We start from the raw sequence: 22,380 nt of genomic DNA, 5'->3' as shown, positions 1-22,380 counted from the left end.
AACATGTTAATTTGTTTTTATGAACCCTAAGTAGACGTTGTTTACTCTTCACCTCGTATGTAAGAATACGTCTTTGGCAACTTCTGTAGAGTCTTGACGACCTTATGTGGGCATTGGGAACTTTAAAATTAAGAAAAGTAGGGGTGAGGTCATGTTGTTCACAGGTGGTGAGGAAATCTAAGTCCAGCTGGACTTTCTTGACCTTGAAGTTGAGCCGTTCAGCTGCTCGGTAGGCCTGTAGCGTTGGAGGTCCATAACGTCTTGTTAATACAGATGCAATAGATTCACCATGGGGGAAGCGTAGTCTCAATATGAAAATAAACACCAACGTAATCAGGAACATCTTTAATAAATTGGTGACGTTTCGACAACTCGTTTGTCATTTTCAAACCTATAGAAAATACAATAAAATCAAAGTAAACACCATGTCTATGATAAAAATACGAAAATTAAAGTAAAAAACCAAAGTAAAACACCATGTCTAATAAAATACAAGTGAAGAATTATTATGATAAGATGAGGAAATGAATTATACATAGCTAACGTTGGTGGGATGCTACTAAGTACAAGGAAAATTTAAACAGAACTACATGTAATAAGACAATACATAAGTCAAACCTTAAAAACAGAGAAGGGGCGTGGAGCAGTCGTGTGTGCCCAGTGTGGGCTGTAGGTGGTGAGTGAGGAGTGATTCAGCCAGGAGGTGTGTTACCTCGTCACGACAAGCGTGGACAACAGAAAAATCAGATTCGCTTATGGGATGGCCTAAGGCTTCACGGCAATTTCGGATGGCAGAGAAAGGTGGCTTAGCCATAGGTAGACCGGTTCTATATGACCGTCCCCGATGCTCTGCAATTCTTACTCGTAATTGCCTCTTTGTCTGTCCAATATAAGACGCATTACAGCGACTACAGTTATAATTATAGAGGGAATTTTACCCTCAAGTATGTCTTAGAACAATTTTCAAACCCAGCAACACCATTGGACAATGGTTCAAACATAAAGACCGAATCCCTGACGCTCTGCAATCCTCTGTTGTCTATAATTATAACTGTAGTCACTGTAATGCGTCTTATATTGGACAGACAAAGAGGCAATTACGAGTAAGAATTGCAGAGCATCGGGGACGGTCATATAGAACCGGTCTACCTATGGCTAAGCCACCTTTCTCTGCCATCCGAAATTGCTGTGAAGCCTTAGGCCATCCCATAAGCGAATCTGATTTTTCTGTTGTCCACGCTTGTCGTGACGAGGTAACACACCTCCTGGCTGAATCACTCCTCACTCACCACCTACAGCCCACACTGGGCACACACGACTGCTCCACGCCCCTTCTCTGTTTTTAAGGTTTGACTTATGTATTGTCTTATTACATGTAGTTCTGTTTAAATTTTCCTTGTACTTAGTAGCATCCCACCAACGTTAGCTATGTATAATTCATTTCCTCATCTTATCATAATAATTCTTCACTTGTATTTTATTAGACATGGTGTTTTACTTTGGTTTTTTACTTTAGTTTTCGTATTTTTATCATAGACATGGTGTTTACTTTGATTTTATTGTATTTTCTATAGGTTTGAAAATGACAAACGAGTTGTCGAAACGTCACCAATTTATTAAAGATGTTCCTGATTACGTTGGTGTTTATCTTCATATTGAGACTACTCTTCCCCCATGGTGAATCTATTGCATCTGTATTAACAAGACGTTATGGACCTCCAACGCTACAGGCCTACCGAGCAGCTGAACGGCTCAACTTCAAGGTCAAGAAAGTCCAGCTGGACTTAGATTTCCTCACCACCTGTGAACAACATGACCTCACCCCTACTTTTCTTAATTTTAAAGTTCCCAATGCCCACATAAGGTCGTCAAGACTCTACAGAAGTTGCCAAAGACGTATTCTTACATACGAGGTGAAGAGTAAACAACGTCTACTTAGGGTTCATAAAAACAAATTAACATGTTCATTATCTTCACTGAAAAAATCTGTATCATTTTTTGACTTTACCCATTTGACTAATCTTATAGAGAGAACTAATGGGAACTCTATATCTCGTGTTAAATTCACTCAGCAACGTAAATTACGGACATTAGGATTTGTTAACCCCGATAGTGTACCCCATGATAAAGTGATTTTTAATTATTCTAGTAGACAGCTGACTAGTGCAGAAAAATCCATTTTGTGTAAGGGTTTAAAGTATGCCATTCACACCCCAAAGCCCAGGTTCCTCCCGCATTTTCTTGGATTTGAACGATTTTTTAAGAACTTGTCTGCTCATTCTTTTTATCAAGGTAGTGGTAGAACTTATGATTTTTTAAAGAATAGCTTGAAGCACATTGCTTTTACCAGTTTTTATTCTTCAAATTATTCTTGCAGTAATGTCACACGAGAGCAAATTAATGTGTTGAAAAGTTTAAAAGATGATGATTCTATTATCATAACTAAACCAGACAAAGGAAATGGTGTCGTAATTCTGGACAGGACTGATTATCTGTGTAAAATGTCTGAAATTCTTAATGATAGTTCAAAGTTCAAAATCGTAAATGATGATGAATTTTCTTTGACCCTGAAATGTGAAGATCAAGTAAACAATTTCCTAAGGAAGCTGAAGTCTGATGGAGTAATTAGTAATGAAGTGTACTCAAAATTATACGTATCTGGCGCTACACCAGGAGTCATGTATGGGCTCCCTAAAGTACATAAACAGAACTGTCCAGTCAGACCCATTCTCTCTGCCATTGGGACTGTTAGCTATAACATATCTAAATTTCTTGTACCTATGATTACCCTCATCACTAAAAATTGCTATACGGTTAAAGATTCATTTACTTTCGCTAAGGAGATTTGTAACTACGATGTTGACCACTGTACTATGGCTTCTTTCGATATAAAGTCCCTGTTCACTAATATGTGAAGAGTATGTACGAGGGAGCTAGGGCTACGGTGCGAGTGGATGGTGAGCTGAGTGAGTTCTCTGATCTCAATGTGGGACTGAAACAGGGGTGTGTAATGTCTCCATGGCTGTTTAATATATATATGGATGGGGTCGTAAAGGAGGTACAAGGTAGGGCAGTGGATGTGGGGGTGGCAATAATGAATGAGGGTGAGATTTGGAAGCTTCCGGTGTTGCTGTTTGCTGATGATACAGTATTGTTGAGTGAAGATGAATGGGAGTTGCAAGGTTTGGTGAATGAATTTGGGACAGTGTGTAGGAGGAGGAAGCTGAAAGTTAATGTAAACAAAAGTAAAGTTATGGTGTTTGAGAGGAATGAAGTCACAGAGTGTGCATTGAGGTTGGATGGTGAGGATATGGAGAATGTGAGTGCATTCAAGTACTTGGGTAGTGTGATGAGTAAGGATGGAACTTTGGGGGATGAAGTACGTGAAAGGGTACAGCAGGGAAGGAAGGTTGTTGGCACACTGAAAGCAGTGATGAGAAATAGGGAGGTGAGTATGGAAGTTAAGAAGTCTCTGCATGATGGCATTGTGATCCCTACCCTGACGTATGGAAGCAAGGCGTGGACCTTGCAAGAGGGGAACAAGTCAAGAGTGAGAGCAGTGGAAATGAGTTACTTGAGAGGAGCATGTGGAGTGACATGGAGGGACAGGTTGACGAATGAAGAAGTGAAGGAACGTTGTGGGGTAGATGTGGATGTGGTTGAAAAGATTAGGAGAAATACACTGAGGTGGTTTGGACATGTGGAGAGGATGGAGAGTGAAAGACTGACTAAGAGGGTGTATGTGGGTGAGGAGGAGGGAGGGAGAGGGAGGGGTAGACCGAGGATGAGGTGGAGGGATGGAGTTGAGAGGTATATGAGGGAGGGGGGGGTGAGTTGGGGGGAGGGTAGTCAAATGGTGGGTGACAGAGTGACTTGGAGGCGTTTTGTCTGCGGCCACCCTTTGCGGGATTAGGGCGTCGGGCTATAGATAGATAGATGAAACTATAGACATTTGCACCAAACAAGTATTTAAACACGAGAAAATAATAGATGGATTTAATATGAACCAGTTCCGTAAATTACTGTCTCTCGCTTCTAAAGATTGTCTTTTCCTTTTCAACGGAAAATCTTATAAGCAAATTGATGGAGTGGCGATGGGGAATCCCCTAGGTCCCTGCTTAGCAAACGCATTTTTGTGTTACCATGAGACAAACTGGCTACAGCAATGCCCCTCCCATTTCAAATCTCTCCTCTACCGTAGATATATCGACGATACATTTTTATTGGTTAGTTCTCCAGACCACATCCCTCTTTTTCTAAACTATTTAAACTCGAGGCATGCTAACATTCATTTCACTTCTGATATTGAAGAAAACAACAAACTTCCCTTTCTTGATATACTAGTCCAAAAAACTACTAATTCCTTCATCACTTCAGTATACCGCAAACCCACTTTCACAGGATTAACCATGAAATTCAACTCAGCAATCCCAATTCAGTTTAAACGCAATTTGGTGTCGACCCTGCTGACCAGAGCTTATAATATTTGTTCATCCTATTCTGCTTTACACTCGGAATTGAGTTTTCTTACGAAAACATTGTTGTCTAATGGTTTCCCAATGTCTTTCACACAAACCCATATGGGAAGACAACTAAATAAGATCCGTAACCCACCTACTCCTAAACTCACAGCAAACAAATCACCTGTATATTGTATCTAGCCATTTTTAGGTCCAAAAAGTTTTTCCATACGTAATAATATATCGAGTTTAGTTAAGGAATTTTACCCTCAAGTATGTCTTAGAACAATTTTCAAACCCAGCAACACCATTGGACAATGGTTCAAACATAAAGACCGAATCCCTGACGCTCTGCAATCCTCTGTTGTCTATAATTATAACTGTAGTCGCTGTAATGCGTCTTATATTGGACAGACAAAGAGGCAATTACGAGTAAGAATTGCAGAGCATCGGGGACGGTCATATAGAACCGGTCTACCTATGGCTAAGCCACCTTTCTCTGCCATCCGAAATTGCTGTGAAGCCTTAGGCCATCCCATAAGCGAATCTGATTTTTCTGTTGTCCACGCTTGTCGTGACGAGGTAACACGCCTCCTGGCTGAATCACTCCTCACTCACCACCTACAGCCCACACTGGGCACACACGACTGCTCCACGCCTCTTCTCTGTTTTTAAGGTTTGACTTATGTATTGTCTTATTACATGTAGTTCTGTTTAAATTTTCCTTGTACTTAGTAGCATCCCACCAACGTTAGCTATGTATAATTCATTTCCTCATCTTATCATAATAATTCTTCACTTGTATTTTATTAGACATGGTGTTTTACTTTGGTTTTTTACTTTAGTTTTCGTATTTTTATCATAGACATGGTGTTTACTTTGATTTTATTGTATTTTCTATAGGTTTGAAAATGACAAACGAGTTGTCGAAACGTCACCAATTTATTAAAGATGTTCCTGATTACGTTGGTGTTTACCTCCAAACCTCCATCCTTACTCATCACACTACCCAAATACTTAAACGTACTCACATTTTCCAATTCCTCACCATCCAACCTCGCTATGCATTCACTGACTTCACCTCTCTCAAAGACCATCACTTTACTCTTCCCTACATTCACCTTTAGGTTCCGTTTCTTACACACTCTCTCAAACTCATCCACCAAGCCTTGCAGCTCCCCTTCATCTTCACTCAACAACACAGTATCGTCTGCAAACAGCAGTACAGGGAGATTCCAGACACTATCCTCTCTCACCAGGGCCACTCCAACATCCACTACCCTACCTTGTACCTCTTTTATTACCCCATCCATGTACAGATTGAACAACCATGGAGACATGACACATCCCTGTTTCAAACCAACTTTCAAAGAGAAAAATTCACTTAGTTCACCATCCACACGCACTGCAGCCTTAGCACCATCATACATACTCTTCACAGCATTCAACAACTTCCCATCTACTCCATATATTCTTAACACTTTCCACAATCCTTGTCTATCCACCCTGTCATATGCTTTCTCCAAATCCATGAAAGCCGCATACAACTTCTTTCCCTTCTCTAGAAACTTTTCCACTAAAGATCTAAGAATGAATATCTGATCTACACAACCTCTTCCCTTCCTAAAGCCTCCCTGTTCTTCTCCAACTAATTTCTCTGTTCTTTCTCTAACTCTGTCTATAAGTATCCTACCATACACTTTTCCTATTATACTAAGAAGACAAATGCCCCTATGATTACCACACACTTCTTTTTCCCCTTTTCCTTTGTACAAGGGAATAATTATACCTGACTTCCAATCCTCCGGGACTCTACCTTCCTCCCAGGCCAATCTGCACATCTTCCACATCCATTCTACTACTATCTCTCCCCCATGCTTCAGCATCTCACCACACACTCCATCAATTCCTGGGGCTTTCCCCGATTTAACTTTCTTCATTGCTTCCACAACCTCTATATATATGTATATATATATATATATATATATATATATATATATATATATATATATATATATACATATAAATTTATATATATATATATATATATATATAATGTATATATATTTTATATATATATATATATATATATATATATATATATATATATATATATATATACAGTAACCCCTCCAATATCCGGATCAATAGAGCCATCGGTAGGTTCGGATATTGGTTTCGTCCGGATATTGGGCCCCAGCTTATGGACTTGTACTTACGGACCCTAACACAGAGAAACACCTATACAACTCCCTCCGGATATGTATAGCACCTATTTAACACCCAAATCACACCAATAAGGCACATAAATGACTAAAATAAATGCAATAGAAACATAAAATGTGGGTTTAGAAGTATGTTCATACATTAATAAACATTCTGGTACTTATGGACTCTAACCGAACCTAACCTAACCGAACCTAACCGAACTCTGAAAAACACATTCCTACTGCACATGCATGAGGTAAATTTAGCATGGAAAGAAGTACAGTATGACACTTTCTGGTAAGTATAGTATGGGAAAAAATACAATATGAAACATTCTGGTAAATATAGTATGGGAAATAGTACAACATGAAACATTTTGGCTACTTACAGCAAGTCCCTGGCCACCTCGATGAATAACCGCCTCCTCTCGGACTCTGACAGTAAGAACGATTTCCTGAAGCACTTGCACTACACTCTTCCTGAAGTCTTGCACTGAACTTAGTCACTAACACACAGAAGTCCGTTCTTTTCACAGTGTTCACTTTAGTCCAAATAATGTTCCATTAAATTTAAGTGTTGCACATTAACTTTTCCCAAGTTTTTTTAAGTTTCCAAAGCCAAAACAAAGAAGGTTAGTTACGTTAAATTTCTTTTCTACTTAGTCTTTTCTCCCAACTTGAAAACCTTAACACAACACACCGTTTTTTTCACTGCACAACACTCAAAATTCCCGTGTGGTCTAGTGGAGAAGTTCTTGCTGTTTATTCACTGTCAGAGCCCTAGAGTATCACTGGCAGGCGTCCAAGGGGTGCATCGGTGGGTAGTGGTGATGGCGTACCGACTACAGAAGACTCTGAAGACAGCCGCAAACTCACGTCGAGCGGTGACTCCACTGTAGCTGATGTGCTGGGCTGTGGCTCGGAGCATGAGGGCCTGTCTTGGGGAGGCAACGGAGTGGAACCAGGGCTTGGCACAGCGGAGGTCACGGGCCTGAAAAAACTGTCAATCGTTGACTGACGCAAGGACCGACGATTCTGGCGATTGATGATGCGCTGCCGGAAAGCACGCACTTCCTCCACAAGTCCCAAGGGCCCCATCTCCCTGTCGCAGTCCGGGTGTTCCAGGTAGTCTAGGACGAACTCTAGATGTTCCCGGAGTGCGCTCAGCTTGGGGATGGCTGGAGTAGTGTCCTGCTGGGCAGAGTCTGCATCATCATCGCCTTCGTCGTCGGAATCTTCAAGTTCGGGACTGACACCAGCAACCGAAGACGTGATCTCGATATCAGACAACGTCTGATACCCAGGATCGCCCTCGTCGTCGTCCAACCACTCACGAACATCGTCCACATCAACATCGTCGCCGTGCGTACGTAGCCGTGCATGGAAGTCATCCACGTCAAACCCTAGGAAATCGTACTCCACATCTGTTCCTAGAAGCAGACGAGACCAACCATTTTCAAGAGTTTTCACAGGGACTTCCTTCCATGCACTAGCCCAGTTGTACAGCGCAGACTTGATGTTGTAGCGGCGAAGGTTTTCCAAAGTCCGCTTGCCTCGAGTGTCACGTCCTTCCCTGCGCTCGTCCTCGTCCTCGAGAACCACCATCACCTCGTCCAGGAATTTCCGACGGTACAGGCGCTTTGTTGCCACGATCACTCCTTGGTCCATTGGTTGAATGAGAGCAGTCATATTAGGTGGCAGAAACATGCACCTAATACGGCCATTCTCAGCAACCAAGTCCTTGTTGCACGGGTGGGCAGGTGCATTGTCGAGGAGCAGGAGAGCCTTTACCTGGTCGCGAGGAATTCCCAGTGTCTTCGTCTGGTAATGTATGACCTCCTTGACGAAGTGATGGTGAAACCAGTCTTTGAAAATCACAGCTGTGAACCATGCTTTCAAAGAATGGTACCATACGACAGGAAGGACATCCATCACCCCACGAAGGCACCGAGGCTGCTTTGCACGGCCAACAATAACGGGCTTAAGCCGGTGCATGCCGTTAGCATTGGCACAACACAAAGCAGATATCCGTTCCTTAGAAAGCGTGCGGCCAGGTACACGCTTCTCCGTCTCATCGGTGAGAGTGTTCGTTGGCACCGAGCGATAGAATAGGCCAGTTTCGTCAGCATTATAGACTTGACCGAGAGTGAGGCCCTCCCTGTCGATCAAGCCTTTCACCTTGTGCCGAAACTCGTCCACTCCATCCTCGTTAGCGTCCAATGCTTCGCCATGTGCTTTACGGTTAGTAAGGCCATGTCGTAACTTGAACGCGAAGAGCCAACCCTCGGATGCCTTGAAGTCAAGGGCGTCGTGAAGCCTTGCAAACTTCTCAGCAGCAGCCTTCAGCTCCGTTCTACGTACCATCACACCAGCTGCACGTTGCTGTCGATACCAAATCAACGTGGAGCGGTCGATCTCTGCATACTTGGGGGTAAACATAACCTTCCTCTCCACGTTGCGTTTGCTTCTCGACGAGAAGTCAGCCGTGTGCTGCATGAGCTTGTCTCGGGAACGCTTGATATCGAACAAAGTCGACCGGGCCAGGTTGAACTCGCGGAGAATGCGAGAGGAAGACCAACCCGCATCAACCTTCTCCAATATCTCCCGTTTCTTCTCCGGAGTCAACACCACTCTCTTCCTTTTCTCAGGAGGCGGGGCCATCATCACACACACTAAGAGTATGGCAGAGAGCAGCAGGAGGCCTTGCAGCAAGTACGGCACCAGCACAAAAGCGAGCACGTGGGCAGCCATGGCGAACAGCGCAGGTCTTGTCGCGGTGAGAGACAGGCGGGAAGTGGGGAGGATGCAGCGGCGCTCTATCGGACGTCGGAGGAATGACGAACCAAAACAATGCTCTCACGCGGCGCGCGCGGCAAGTTCAAATTACGGACGGCAAAAAATCGATTTTTTTTTCCAATTTTTTTGGATTTTCGGACCATTTTGGGAATGTTTGATCCCAGGACGATAAGGTTCGGTTAGTGGGGATGTTCGGTTATTGGGCGTCCGGATATTAGAGTGATTACTGTATATATATATATATATATACCAATGTTTTTATGGTAGGTGGGGGCACTCACCATCCATCCACTCACTCGATGTAGTGCTGCTTTGGGGGTCTGCCCTTTCCTCTCTTCCATCCTTCCTTTTCTGTCTTTCTTTCCTTCACTCTTTCCTCTTTCTTCTGCCTACGGGTGACTTTACACTCCCTCTTCTGTCTTTCTTTCTTTCATTCATTTCTCATCATTCTGCCTGTGGGTAATTTTACACTGTGTGACAAATCAGATGGTTTCCTGTATACCAGGAGACCATTTACCACGCTGGGTGGTAACCATATAACCAAATTATGGCGCCTGGTGGTTTAGTGGGTAGTTTAAGTACTCCAGTCAGATTGAGCCTGTGCAGGTTTCCATATCCAAAGGGTAGTTGGGGTTTATTGCTCACGTATTGCCACTCAGGGATGAGTGAGGCTGGTCACTCTCATCTTAAATATCAGGGCCAAGTTGCCTAGCCCTGGGGTCCTGCACTCCTCATGGGGCAACACAGGGTTTGATGATGATGATGAAAATTTTAATGAGTTTAGGAGAGGTTTATCTGGTAATTTAAAAATGTCATATAAGATCAGAGTTCAGTTTAGCAGTGTCAAATATGTATTGAGGTTTTACTGCATAATTGAAGAAAGGTATTGCTGAGTAATTTCATTATAGCACCTTTCCCAGCAGTATAGGCGTTATAAGATGATATGTCATTGGCATGCACAGTTACCTTATTCAGTTATAAAATAATGATTTTGAGTATTCATTATCTTTTTCTTTTTAACTTATTTTGAGATGTAATAATGTGTAAGGTGTGATGTTTCAAGTGACGGTAATGTAAATTAATCATTTGGCACTGCTCTTTATCCCAGGAAAAAGTGGTGGTGATGGCAACAATCAACCCAACCCGGATGCTGCAACATGAAATGCTGGGTGAAGCCAGCCTGCCAGAGGACCATGCTCGTAAGGTGGCCCAGTTGAAAGACCTCTTAGAGAAGTGTCTTATGCTGGATCCTGTTAAGAGGGCCACCATAGACAACTGCTTAATGCATCCCTTCATCAGGGAAAAAATGTAAATCCTAGAAGAAGTTAGGTGAAATTTTAAAAGTTGTTAAATTTAGTAATAAATTTATTTACTTCATGAAGTGTGCATTTCTCATTCTGTCATAAAGGATACTTATTAGATGTTCGTACAGTTCAGTAGTACGGCACACAGAGTTTTGAGGAAGAGCTTTATAATTATCTTGATAAAAGATCTTATTGGACTGATGTGCTTTGTTTGTAAAGCAATAGAATGATAGTCTTGAAGTGCTCCAGATACACCAACTGTCACTTATGAGATAGCGATGGTGTGAGTTTTGCAGAAGTGTTAAACATCTCTGATTTGACAGTGAGCCGTTACTTGTGACAAACTGCAAATAATGGTGTGGGGGAATGTGTGCAACTTTGTGTATTATGATGGAAAACTGACAGAAAAGATATTAGGCATCCGTGACTGGAATTTATTGATATAGATTTTACCTCAGTGGCTGAATTTTATGTTGACTCTTATTACAAAAGAGTAATTAGGAATACAGTATATGAAATTTCATCAAGTAGTATAGCTGAAGGGCCAATGAATGGACTTGAATAAGTTTATATTGTGGCATATGTGAAGCTACAGAACATGGTGGAATTTTTTTGGCCTATCAGATGGAGCCAGGGTTCCAAGAGCTTGAATGATGAATGGATGGAAGCATGGCCCATTGAAGTGGGCAAACTTTGGCTGTCTGGATGTTGCTACTCATCACCCTGCCCTAGGGTGGGAAAGGAGGCCCAGATGATGATGATGATGATGATTGAGTACCAAAAATTGTTGTGGCACACTATTGCTGTGGTGTATCCAATTGTATCACATATATGACACTTTAAAAAATTGGTAATTAATCCCGTGAATCCGATATTGTATTTTGTAATGTGCAGTATTCTTGTTACTTGTATGCAATTTTGTTCAACTTTGCGAAGGCCTGTCATACTGAAGGGTTAATTGATGCATAGTCTTACGCTCTCAGTTAAATAGAAAATCTCATAAATAGACTAAAATAGTCTGTAAATTGCATGAATAAAATGGGAAAAGGCATTGTTGGACCAAAGGAGTTGTTTTTTGTGGTGCATTCACATAAATAATTGTCCTTAAAATAACATATCACAGACAATGAAGGTATTTAACACCAATGGCTGTAACCCTGCACTATGATGACACTTTTTTGTAGTTTATTTTTGCTTCAGACAGATGATTTTCTTCAAATTAGGACACTCCCCTAGTAGAGAAGGAGTTAGTGAATCCTGTACCTAACCCCTCTGGTTTGAAATGTGTCATAAGCCAAGTAAAATTTTCAGGAGATAGCAGGAATAAAGTAAAAAATACATCCTGCAGTTGGAAGGGTTAATGTGTTAGGTTATGGAATTATTATTATTTTTATTATTATTATTATTATTGTTATGCCTTGTATGTACAGGATGTAACCAGCAGTGGTTGGAGAAACTGCATAGCTACTTCAGTACATTGATGTAAAATATTTTATTCTTGCTGCTTCCAGACAGTTTTATTCAGCTTCAGAGAGAGATTTCTAGCTGGAGTTGTTTGGTAGACATTCCTTAATCCTCTTAGGACTAGTAATCTTTCAAAGCTGAATACTGTGAAGTCATCATGATGTAGAAGAATGAAACAAAAATAAGTACAGTAATTGGATTGAAGGGGTTATATATTTTGGTTAACGACAACAGGTAGTTGTCATTCCAGACCAAGTACAGTCATTCCTCCCTTAACACGGTTTGCCGTAGCGCGATACTGCCCTAATGTGGCACGATTTTACGGAAGGAAATAAATATTCTAACGTGGGCGCTGTCAGCGTAACTCGGTAATTTGAACCGGGTGGGCTGTGATGTGGTGAGAGTTGCACAGCCTCACAATACTTGACGTCATTTCCTGCCAATCACACTTCACCTTTCTCGTTCTCCTAGCCACCCAACCAATCAGGACCCCCCTACCTCCCTCCCGCCTCCTGCGTTCCCGTCTCGGCCCACTCCTAAGCACACCACCCTCCTCAGCCTGCCTCATGTACTCCCCCACTACCTCATATCCGGCGACATGTCTGCTGTTCTCCTCACATAAGGTACAGCAAATAAAAAAGTCCTATTGACCTAATGTATTTTGTATAATGATATTAATGCTTTTAGGAAGTTTAAATTTGGGGGTATAAAAAAATTTTGCACCACAAGAGGGGGGGAAAGTGGACTTTGGACAAGGGTGAGGAAGGAAATAGGGGTTTCCAAGAGTCCCTTTAACGCAATATTTGCCTAACGCTAGGTCGGTGCATAAGAAATCACCCACGTTAGGGGAGGAAAGACTGTAGAAGGTATTTTCTGGATTATTGTTAATTTTACTGTTCATATATTGTTGAACACTGCATTTATATACTAATTGTCTTCACTGAACTGTATGTGTGCATGTTCAGTTACCAGTACGTGTAGAACCAGTACATCCAAACAAACATTCACCAACAGTCCTCTACCAGCATTATGCATATGAACATTTCTCATTCCTCCGTCTCTGTCAAAGTATCCTTCCGTATATAACTGACTGTTCCACATACAGTTTTTCATGTGACAGCTTAACAGTGCTGGCAGGGAGGTGTTGGTGTATTTTCAGTCTTAACCCGTACCACGCTGGGGGAGGGGGGAGAGAAGCTGATACCCCTCTTTGGTAGCCAATTTTGGATTTTTTTTTTTTTCATGGCTAAATTGGCCTAATACATCAATATAAGATCCCTGGCACTAATAAAAGTAGAGGCAGGTTGGTGCCACCACCTCTTAAATCTTTGTGGTTACTGAGAGAGCAGAGTTACTGTGAGGTTGTGAACCTATTTTGATCATTTCTTTTCTCACTAAATGGGCTTAATGCATCAATATAAGATCGCTAGCACACACAAAAGTAATCACCAAAGCCAGAAAGTTGGTTGAATTGAGTCAGGTTGGTGCCACTTGACCTCTGAAATCTTGAAGGTTACTGAGCACAGAACGGCTGTGAGCCTGTGAAGAATGTCACTCACCTTCTGTGCTCCTAAATCAGTGTTGTAAGCATAGCAGAGAAATGTCTGAAGTTAGCAAGATATGTTGTTACCTTCCATTTTACTTCAGTTGCTTACAATGACTTCTCAGTGCAGCAGGGAGTAGATCTATGTCACCGGTGTTTTAGAGGGGGACGTAGATCTATGTCGCTAGTGTGGTACGGGTTAATAAAGTACAAACTCAAATCTGAATTTCTTTGATCCGGATACTTTATGGAAACTGGAAAATTTTAGAATATAGAATCACATTGATAACTATGAGAAAATCATGTAATAAATAGCCTGCAGCATCATGGAGTGTTAAAACATTGGTATGCTTTGTGTTAGTTATTTATCTGTTCTTCTACATGCCCATTAAAAAAAATAAAATAAAAAGTGAAATTGTCTTCAAATATTCATTGATTGTGTAATAACAGGTGATATCAACAACCCCTTGTTATATGAAAAAACATTTTGGAAAGTGGAGGCTTTTGGATTAGATTTTTTTTTTTTTTTTTTTTTTTTTTTTTTTTTTTTTTTTTTTTTAAATAAATGAAACTTTGTGCAGTAAGTCATGTGGTGAGTTATAACATAATACATAGTCTGTATGTGTGTAAACCTTCATAATAGTTAAGTGAAAATGTTCCCAGATTCCATCAGTTTGGTGGCATAATCTACATTTTATTCGTACTGTTGCCAGATGATTAACATACATACAAACATCTAATCCTGTGTTGCACCATGAGGAGCATAGGAGCCCAGGGCTAGGCCAGTTGGTCCTGACATTTAAAATGCGAGTGACTAGCCTCACTTATCCCTGAGTGACATTACGTGAGCAGTAAACTCCAACCACCCCTTGGATATAAACCTACATGGGCTTAATTAGGTTGGAGCGCCTTAATTACCCACTAAACCACTAAACACCATAGTTTGGTTATAGAGTTACCACCCAGCGTAGTAAATGGTTTCCTGGTGTACTGGAAACCATTTGGCATGTCACTCATTGACAGAAAGAAAAGGAAAGAAAGAAAGAAAGAAGAGGAAGGAAAGAAAGAAGGAATAGAGGAAAGGGCAGTCACCTGAGAGCAGCACTGCATCGAGTGAGTGGATGGTGAGTGCCCCCACCTACAACTAATATGATTAACAACCTGAGTTATTGAAGGATCAGTTTAACTTAAGTATTTCAAAAAGACTATCCTAAAGAAAATAAGATTGTCTGAAAATTGCAAACCGGAAAATTTAATAATTTACGTCACCGGACCAAAGGAGTCATTCATTCATTGCCAGACGCCATGTATCCCAGACGGGGTGGCCAATGGCTTAGAGTTAATTGTTTTACAGGGAGGGGCACTAATCCTCCACCAACCCCACTTGACACGTAGGGATGCCAACAGCATCTGGTGTTCCCAGGCGGTCACCCATCCAAGTACTAACCAGACCCAAAGGAGTCAAGACGTTTAATTTCAGGACAATATCTGAATGTTCATCTCCTTTGTGTGTTTTTATTTATTTATTTATGTATTTATTGTTTTTTTAACCAGATTGGAAATTATATCTTGTCCAAAAAAAAAAATGAGTGATATCCCTTAGCACTTTCACTACGTGTACTCTCCCCAAGCCAAAGAAAATCATTTGGGGGTAGCAAGAACAGAGTTGGGAAAAAAAAATCATTGTTGAAGGTGGTTAAAACATGCTGGGACTTATGTTGTCTGGTGCATAGTTGGTTGGAGCACAAGTGGATAGTATGGTATATAGTGAAGTAATTTAATTACTGGTAAAAAATTAATTCATCCAAGCCATATTATTATCAGAAATCATTCAAGCTGTATGTGAAAGAGAATGCAACTTTGTTTTAAACTTAAATTTTTTAATGTTTTTTTTAATACAGTTTTATTACAGTTTAATAGGCTCCATTGGAAGTATCCTGCATCCATTTTGCTGTCAAATGGAAAAAAGTCATGTTTCTCTTTGGGGATGTGCTGTGTAACAATACACATTGAAATACTTGTAATCAGTAACAAAGCTGCATCCACATACCTTCGTAAATTACTAATTCAGCTGAAAAATGGGACATGTGAGTTATCTTTTTGCATAAGTGTGTAGTATAATATAACAGTCTCCTGGACCCTGGTCAGGCTGTTTGCACACTTGAATTTTTGTTGAAATATTATATTTGTGTACAGTTATGTGCCGGTATCCGGCCAGTTATCAATGAGGATATGTAAAAATTTGTACCGGTAGCCCATTATTAGCTGTGTAGTGAGACACAGGTTTGATAAATTTAATTATGGTTACAGCGTGTTTGTAATCTTATTGGGATTAGTCATCCTCATTGTCAGTAGGAATATTTGCACTGTACCTCAGTAGTTGATCTGGGGCTTGTCACTTCATCATTACACAGTTTATACTACATAGGTTTTTGAAGTTTATATTTTTGATGGTTTGGAAATTGCTAACAGATGCAAATGTAATATTTCTTTGATTTATTTTACAGATAATTTCATTTGTACCATTTCAAATCAAATTTTCAGTATTTTCAGGAAAAGTTCTCAAGCAGATCACAGTTTAATTTTATATGTAAATGTTAAAACAGTTTACTGTTGATATATTGTAAAATATATTAACTATTATACTTGGTTTTTAATGCCACAGTTATAGATAGGACGATAGTAAGAAGGTAATGAGGATATTGTTTGGCGAGTGATAAACGGAATGGTTCCAGCTGTGGGAGGAGATATGTAGATCAGATATTTGCAGTCAGGCAGATAGTGGAGAAAGCATGTTAGAAGGCCTGTAAGATATGGCATTCATGGATCAGGAAAGATACTTTTAGAAAGTGAGTAAGGAGTAATTGTTTATGGTCATTGCTGGCTTAAGGTTTGAGGGTCCCCGCATGCCTAACCAGACCTCTGTGGGTTCCTCATACATCATCTACAATTAGCCTAAACCTGACATCCCATGAGGCCTCCTTCAGCATGGTGAAAGTACCCACCTACATCAGATATGAGAATAGTGAGAGGATGATGAAGTTTTTCTGACCATGTGGTTGTGGTATGGAAGTTGAAATAAGAGAATGATTGGGTGAGAAAAAAAAATTATGTATATCGTTTTCATTTTCGTTTTTAAAGGCTCCAACATGCTTGCATGCATTGGCCTTGGTCACCTAATGGCGGCTTTCCATACTGCATGATCCATTGCAGCCTCCCTGTTCAATCCCTTAACCCTAAGGTCACACTTAAAAGAGCAGTGTCGTTTATTTGTCCATCGATTATGCCCAAACAAAGGGCCAGAGACCCCCAGACCCCTATATATTCTGAAGCAGGGTGACCCAAGGATGGTTTTAGGGGGATCAAAATTCAGATCTGGGTCATTTGAGGCCACCAGTGAAGTGTTCACCTTTTTGGCTCGGGCAGTGTCGGGTATCCCTGCAACCCAGTTTTGGGCATGGAGACTCACATGACCTCCAGTTTGGATATAGGCTGTGTGAGGTTGACCATGGTCATTTGAGGTCATCAGTAGGAGGTCATTTGAGGTCACCAGTAATAATAAACAAGTGCACACAAATCCTGTGCATTAGTTTGCAAAAGCTAAAATAGAAAGTTCCTAGACCTTTTATAATCCCTATTCAGACCCATAAGAAATACATGGTCTTTCTGGAGCAGAAAGAAAGGTTGAACAAGAATAAATGGGAATAGAGTGTTCACCTTTTTGGCCTGGGCAGTGCCGGGTACCCCAGCTAGTATATATACTGTATATATATATATATATATATATATATATATATATATATATATATATATATATATATGTGTGTGTGTGTAGCCTATACACTGTATATACACTGTATATGGCTAGTGAGGGAGTGATCGCCCTCTACCTACACAGATCAAAAGCCCTCGGGAGCAGGGGGGTGGTTGCTTTCTCAGGCAGAGGAGCTCCTTAAGAGTGAAATGGCTGGGAAGCATGCCGGCACGTGACTGGCTACAGCATAGCTGGGTCTTTCGGGTGTGGGCAATCAGGCAAGTTAGCTGCCTACTGCGACTGCAACACAATGGCGAGGTGTTCAGGAAGTTAGCCAAAGAAACCTTGATGGACTCTGAAAGAACAATAATGGCCCCCAGTCCCGTGCAGCCCTTAAATGGGCAGGGAGTGCTAAGAATCTCACGGTTGCCTCAATTACAATCTAATTCCTTTGTCAATGCAAAAAATACAATTAAAATTGGTAACTGGAATGTGAGAACGCTAAATCATGACGGTAAAATCGATGAGTTAGTGAAGGTTTTTCAAAATTACGGACTTGATATTTGTGCTCTGACAGAAACTAGATTAACTGGAGTCGATAAGTTGGATTTGGAGGATGGTATACGTTTATTGATATCTGGTCGACAGGACGGAATGCATTACCAGGGAGTAGGATTGTTGCTGGGTTGTAAGGCAAATAAGGCTTTATGTGAGTGGGATCCTATAGATGAGCGATTGTTATACGCACGGTTTAAATCAAATCATGGCAACATCAGTCTGTTTGTGTGTTATGCACCTACTAATGATGCACTCGATGAAAGGAAAGACACATTTTATGAAAAGTTGCAAGAAGGAGTAGGAAGGGTACCTAGACATGATGTTTTGATCTGCGTTGGAGACTTTAATGCAGTAATGGGCTGTTCAAATGAGGGATTTGAGGCATGTATGGGTAAGATGGGAGTTGGTAGTAGGATGAGTGAAAACGGAGTGAGGTTTGGAAGCTTCTGTCTAGCAAATGACTTAGTCATCGGGGGCACACTCTTTCAGCATTGCAATATACATAAGACAACTTGGGTGTCGCCGTGTGGAAAATATAAAAATCAGATTGATCACATCGCTATCAGTAGGAGGCATAGAAGTTCTCTGCTAGATGTTCATGTTAAACTGGGAGCGGATATTGGTAGTGACCATCAACTCAGCATTGCAAAAATAAGGTTTAAACTTAAAAATCAGAAGGAAATATCTGGTGTTGGTAGATACGATATTGTTAAGCTTAGAAGGGAAGGAGAAGAAAAGGAGGAATTCAGATTAGAATGCAGAAATAGGTTTTTGGTGTTGGAAACGTTGGAAGAGGGGGAGAGAAGTGTAGATGAGATGTGGGAGGATGTGAACAAAGTTTTGCATGAGACTGCTGAATGTACGATTGGAAGGAGACATAGATTCAGGAGAAAGAAATGGATATCAGAGGAAACGTGGGATATGATAAAAAAGAGAGGTGAGGCTAAATTGAGGAGTGAGATGCAATGCGTTGATGAACGAGAGATTGAATTAGCAAGAGCTGCGTACTGGAGTTTGAATTCAGAAGTAAGAAGGTTAGCTAGGAGAGATAAAAGAAGATGTGTGGATGAAAAGGTTGCAGAGACTGAAATCTTAATAAACAAAAATGATGGACAGAGTCAATTAGAATAGCATATGAATCGATTAGAAAACTGAGTGGTAATGCAGGTAAACGCAAGGAAATACCAGTCAGAGACAGGGAAGGAAATTTATTGACCAAAGATGGAGATATTAAAAACAGATGGAAAGAGCATTTTGAGACAGTTCTTAATAGACCAATACCACCAGAAGAGGATATACCGTCTGCTCAGGAAGATTTAAATATAGAAACAGGAGAGTTGAGGCTTGCAGAAGTGGAGAAAGCAGTAAAACAGTTAAAGAATAATAAGGCACCAGGGGAGGATGGTTTATTTCCGGAAATGTTTAAAGTGGAGGGGGATAGATTAATAATGATCTTGACCAAGCTATTCAATAAGATATGGGTGACGGGGTTACTACCATCAGTTTGGAAGAATGGTGTAATTGTTAAAGTTCCGAAGAAAGGAGACCTGAGTGAATGTGGTAATTGGAGGGGAATCTCTTTGTCACCGATAGCTTTGAAAGTTTTCAGTAGAGTGTTGTTAAATAGGTTGGAGCCTGTGGTTGAGGGTATTCTGAGGGATGAACAGGCTGGTTTTAGAAAGGGACGTGGTTGCAATGATCAGATCTTTATAGTTAGGCATTTGATGCAGCAATTAAGTTAATGAAATGAGAGTACCGTTAAGTCTTTGTTTTGTTGATTTTGAAAAGGCTTTTGATAGTGTTTCGAGAGAGACTATGGGGAAGATCATGAGACATTATGGAATACCAGAGGAGTTTGTGAGGGTCATTATGAACATGCATGAGGACACATTTTGTAAAGTGATGGTTGATGGTTGTCTGAGTGATTCGTTTGAAGTCAAGTCCGGAGTAATTCAAGGTGGTGTTCTATCGCCTTTACTATTTATATTGGTCATTGATTACATTATGAAACGCGTTGGAACAGAAACCGGTGCAGGTATACTTTGGGGAGAGAACAGGAAACTTTTGGATTTAGATTATGCAGATGATATAGTTTTGATTTGTGATGGGCCAGAAGAGATGCAGAGAGTGTTGGACTGTTTGGTGAGTGAAGGTCGTAAGGTGGGTTTGGTTATTAATTGTGGAAAAACTGAAATAATCAATATGAATATGGAAAATGCGCAGGAATGTGTAATTGGAGGTATGGTTGTAAAGCAAGTTGATAGGTTTAAATATTTAGGTACTTATTTAGCCAAGGATGGTTCTTTGAACTTTGAATTCGAGGAAAGGTTAAAGAAGGCTAATCAGGCAATGGGAATGCTTAAAAATATTTGGAATAATAACAATTTCTCTGTGCATACAAAAATCAAACTTTATAAGGTAATGGTTAGGAGTATCTTAATTTATGGACACGAGTCTTGGTACAGCACAGTGACTATGGAAAATAAATTCTTGGTGTTTGAAAATAAAGCACTTAGAAGAATATTAGGAGTTAAGTGGTGGGAAAGGATACCAAATAGTAGAATTAGAGAAATAACGGGAGTGCAGCCGATCGATGAATATGTTAGATTCTCACGATGGAAGTGGCTAGGACATGTGTATAGGAGACAGGGAATAGTACGAGGTACACCAGGGTGGGTGGCACTTGGTAGGAGAGGTAGAGGAAGGCCAAAAGAGACGTGGGTGAGGACAATGAGACGGGAAGCTGGAGATGAGTGTTGGGGAGATCTTGAGGAGTTAGCACAAGATAGGATGTGGTGGTGTGAGTTCATCGAGGCCCTATGCATCCCCGAGGGTGCCACAGGAAATGATTGATTGATTGATATATATATATAAACTCTACCCCCCTGGGGGTAGGGGGGTTTTTCAAGAATACTCCCCCAGTATCCCTGCTTGTCGTAAAAGGCGACTAAAAGGGTTGGCGGACGGTTAGTGCCCCTCCCCTGAAAACAACTAACTAAAAAAACAAACAATAAGCCTCGGACAAGGACTGACCAAACGTTGACGACCAAGGACCGGACAAAGGACATTGCAATTGGAACTTGGAATGTAAGAGGAGCGAATGATGAGGTGAAAGAGAGAGAGATTGTCCAGGTGCTTGAGGATGCGAAAGTGGATGTATGTGGAATAACTGAAACAAAATGGAGAGGAGAAAGTGTGAGAGAATGGGAGTATGGATGGGGTATATGTGCAGGAGTAGGTGAGAATGAGAGGGCAAAGGAAGGAGTTGTATAGTTGTGAGTAAAAGATGGAAGAGGAGCATAAGACAGTATGGATCAGTTGGATCAAGGATTGTGTGGGTAAAGTTGAAAGTTGGAATACAAATGTGGGCGATTGTGTGTGTGTATGCGCCAACGCAAGATCGTGCTAGAAGAGTGAGAGAAGAGTTCTGGACAAATGTAGAAGTGTGCATGGAAAAGTTTGGAAGGAATGAGAGAGTGTTTTTGATTGGTGATATCAATGGTAAAGTTGGGAATGTGAAGGTGGATGGAATAGTTGGTGAGTGGGGTGTGCCTGCTGAGATAGATGAGAATGGGAGTGCGTTAGTGGACATTTGTGCTTGGAGGGGGTTGGTGATAGCCAATACCCTCTTCAGGCATAAAATGATCCACAGGTATACATGGCGAGTGATGAGAAGGGTGGGTGGTGAACTGAGTGAAAGGAAGGCAATGATTGATTATGTGTGTGTGGATGAAAGGATGCGAAGATGTATATTGGATGCAAGAGTTTATAGAGGTTGGGGGAGTGGACTTTCTGACCACTACTTGGTGGTGGCCAGAATTAAAGTTCAAGTAAGATGGAGGAATAGAAGAAGGGAAAGACGAGAGGAAGGAGTAGTTGCAAGGAGAGTGGAAAGGTTACAAGAGGATGAGAAAAAGGCAGAGTATAAGAGAGAAGTGGAGGAACGATTGGGCAAATATGAGTTGGAGCAAATGGGGGACGTGGAAGGTGTGTGTAGAATATTTACAGAAGAAATATGTGCAGCATGTGATGTGGTGTGTGGAAGGAAGAGAAGACGGAGGGGGGTGCAAGGAACAGCGTGGTGGACTGAAGAGGTGAAACGGGCTGTGGCACAAAAAAAGAAAGCATACAATGAATGGATGAGAAATAGGGGCGTGGAAGTAGTTGAGAGGCGGAAGAGAGAGTTATATGTGGAAAGAAAGAGAGAGGTGAAAAGATTAGTAAGAGAGAGTAAGAAGAGAGTGGATGAGGAATTTGGAAGGAATTTGAGTGTAAAGTGGAGGGATTTTAAGAA

The 22,380-nt window shown here is 41.1% G+C and overlaps 1 protein-coding gene across 1 annotated transcript in view; it reads left to right on the top strand.

Annotated features, from left to right (window-relative positions):
- Prp4k (Pre-mRNA processing factor 4 kinase) overlaps positions 1-14,187 on the top strand; it is a 95,253-nt gene extending 81,066 nt beyond the window's left edge. The window contains exon 17 of the mRNA XM_080283824.1: positions 10,572-14,187. Within this exon, the coding sequence (XP_080139950.1) occupies positions 10,572-10,775 (204 nt within the window). The 3' untranslated portion in view covers positions 10,776-14,187. The remainder of the gene's footprint in view (positions 1-10,571) is intronic.
- Positions 14,188-22,380: the final 8,193 nt, after the last annotated feature.

This window comes from Coenobita brevimanus, chromosome 98, assembly GCF_032717465.1.
Source record: "Coenobita brevimanus isolate Jiangsu-jjx chromosome 98, ASM3271746v2, whole genome shotgun sequence".
Taxonomy (NCBI): Eukaryota; Metazoa; Arthropoda; class Malacostraca; order Decapoda; family Coenobitidae; genus Coenobita; species Coenobita brevimanus.
The sequence above is the reverse complement of the archived record's forward strand: the minus strand, read 5'-3'. Positions and strand labels throughout refer to the sequence as shown.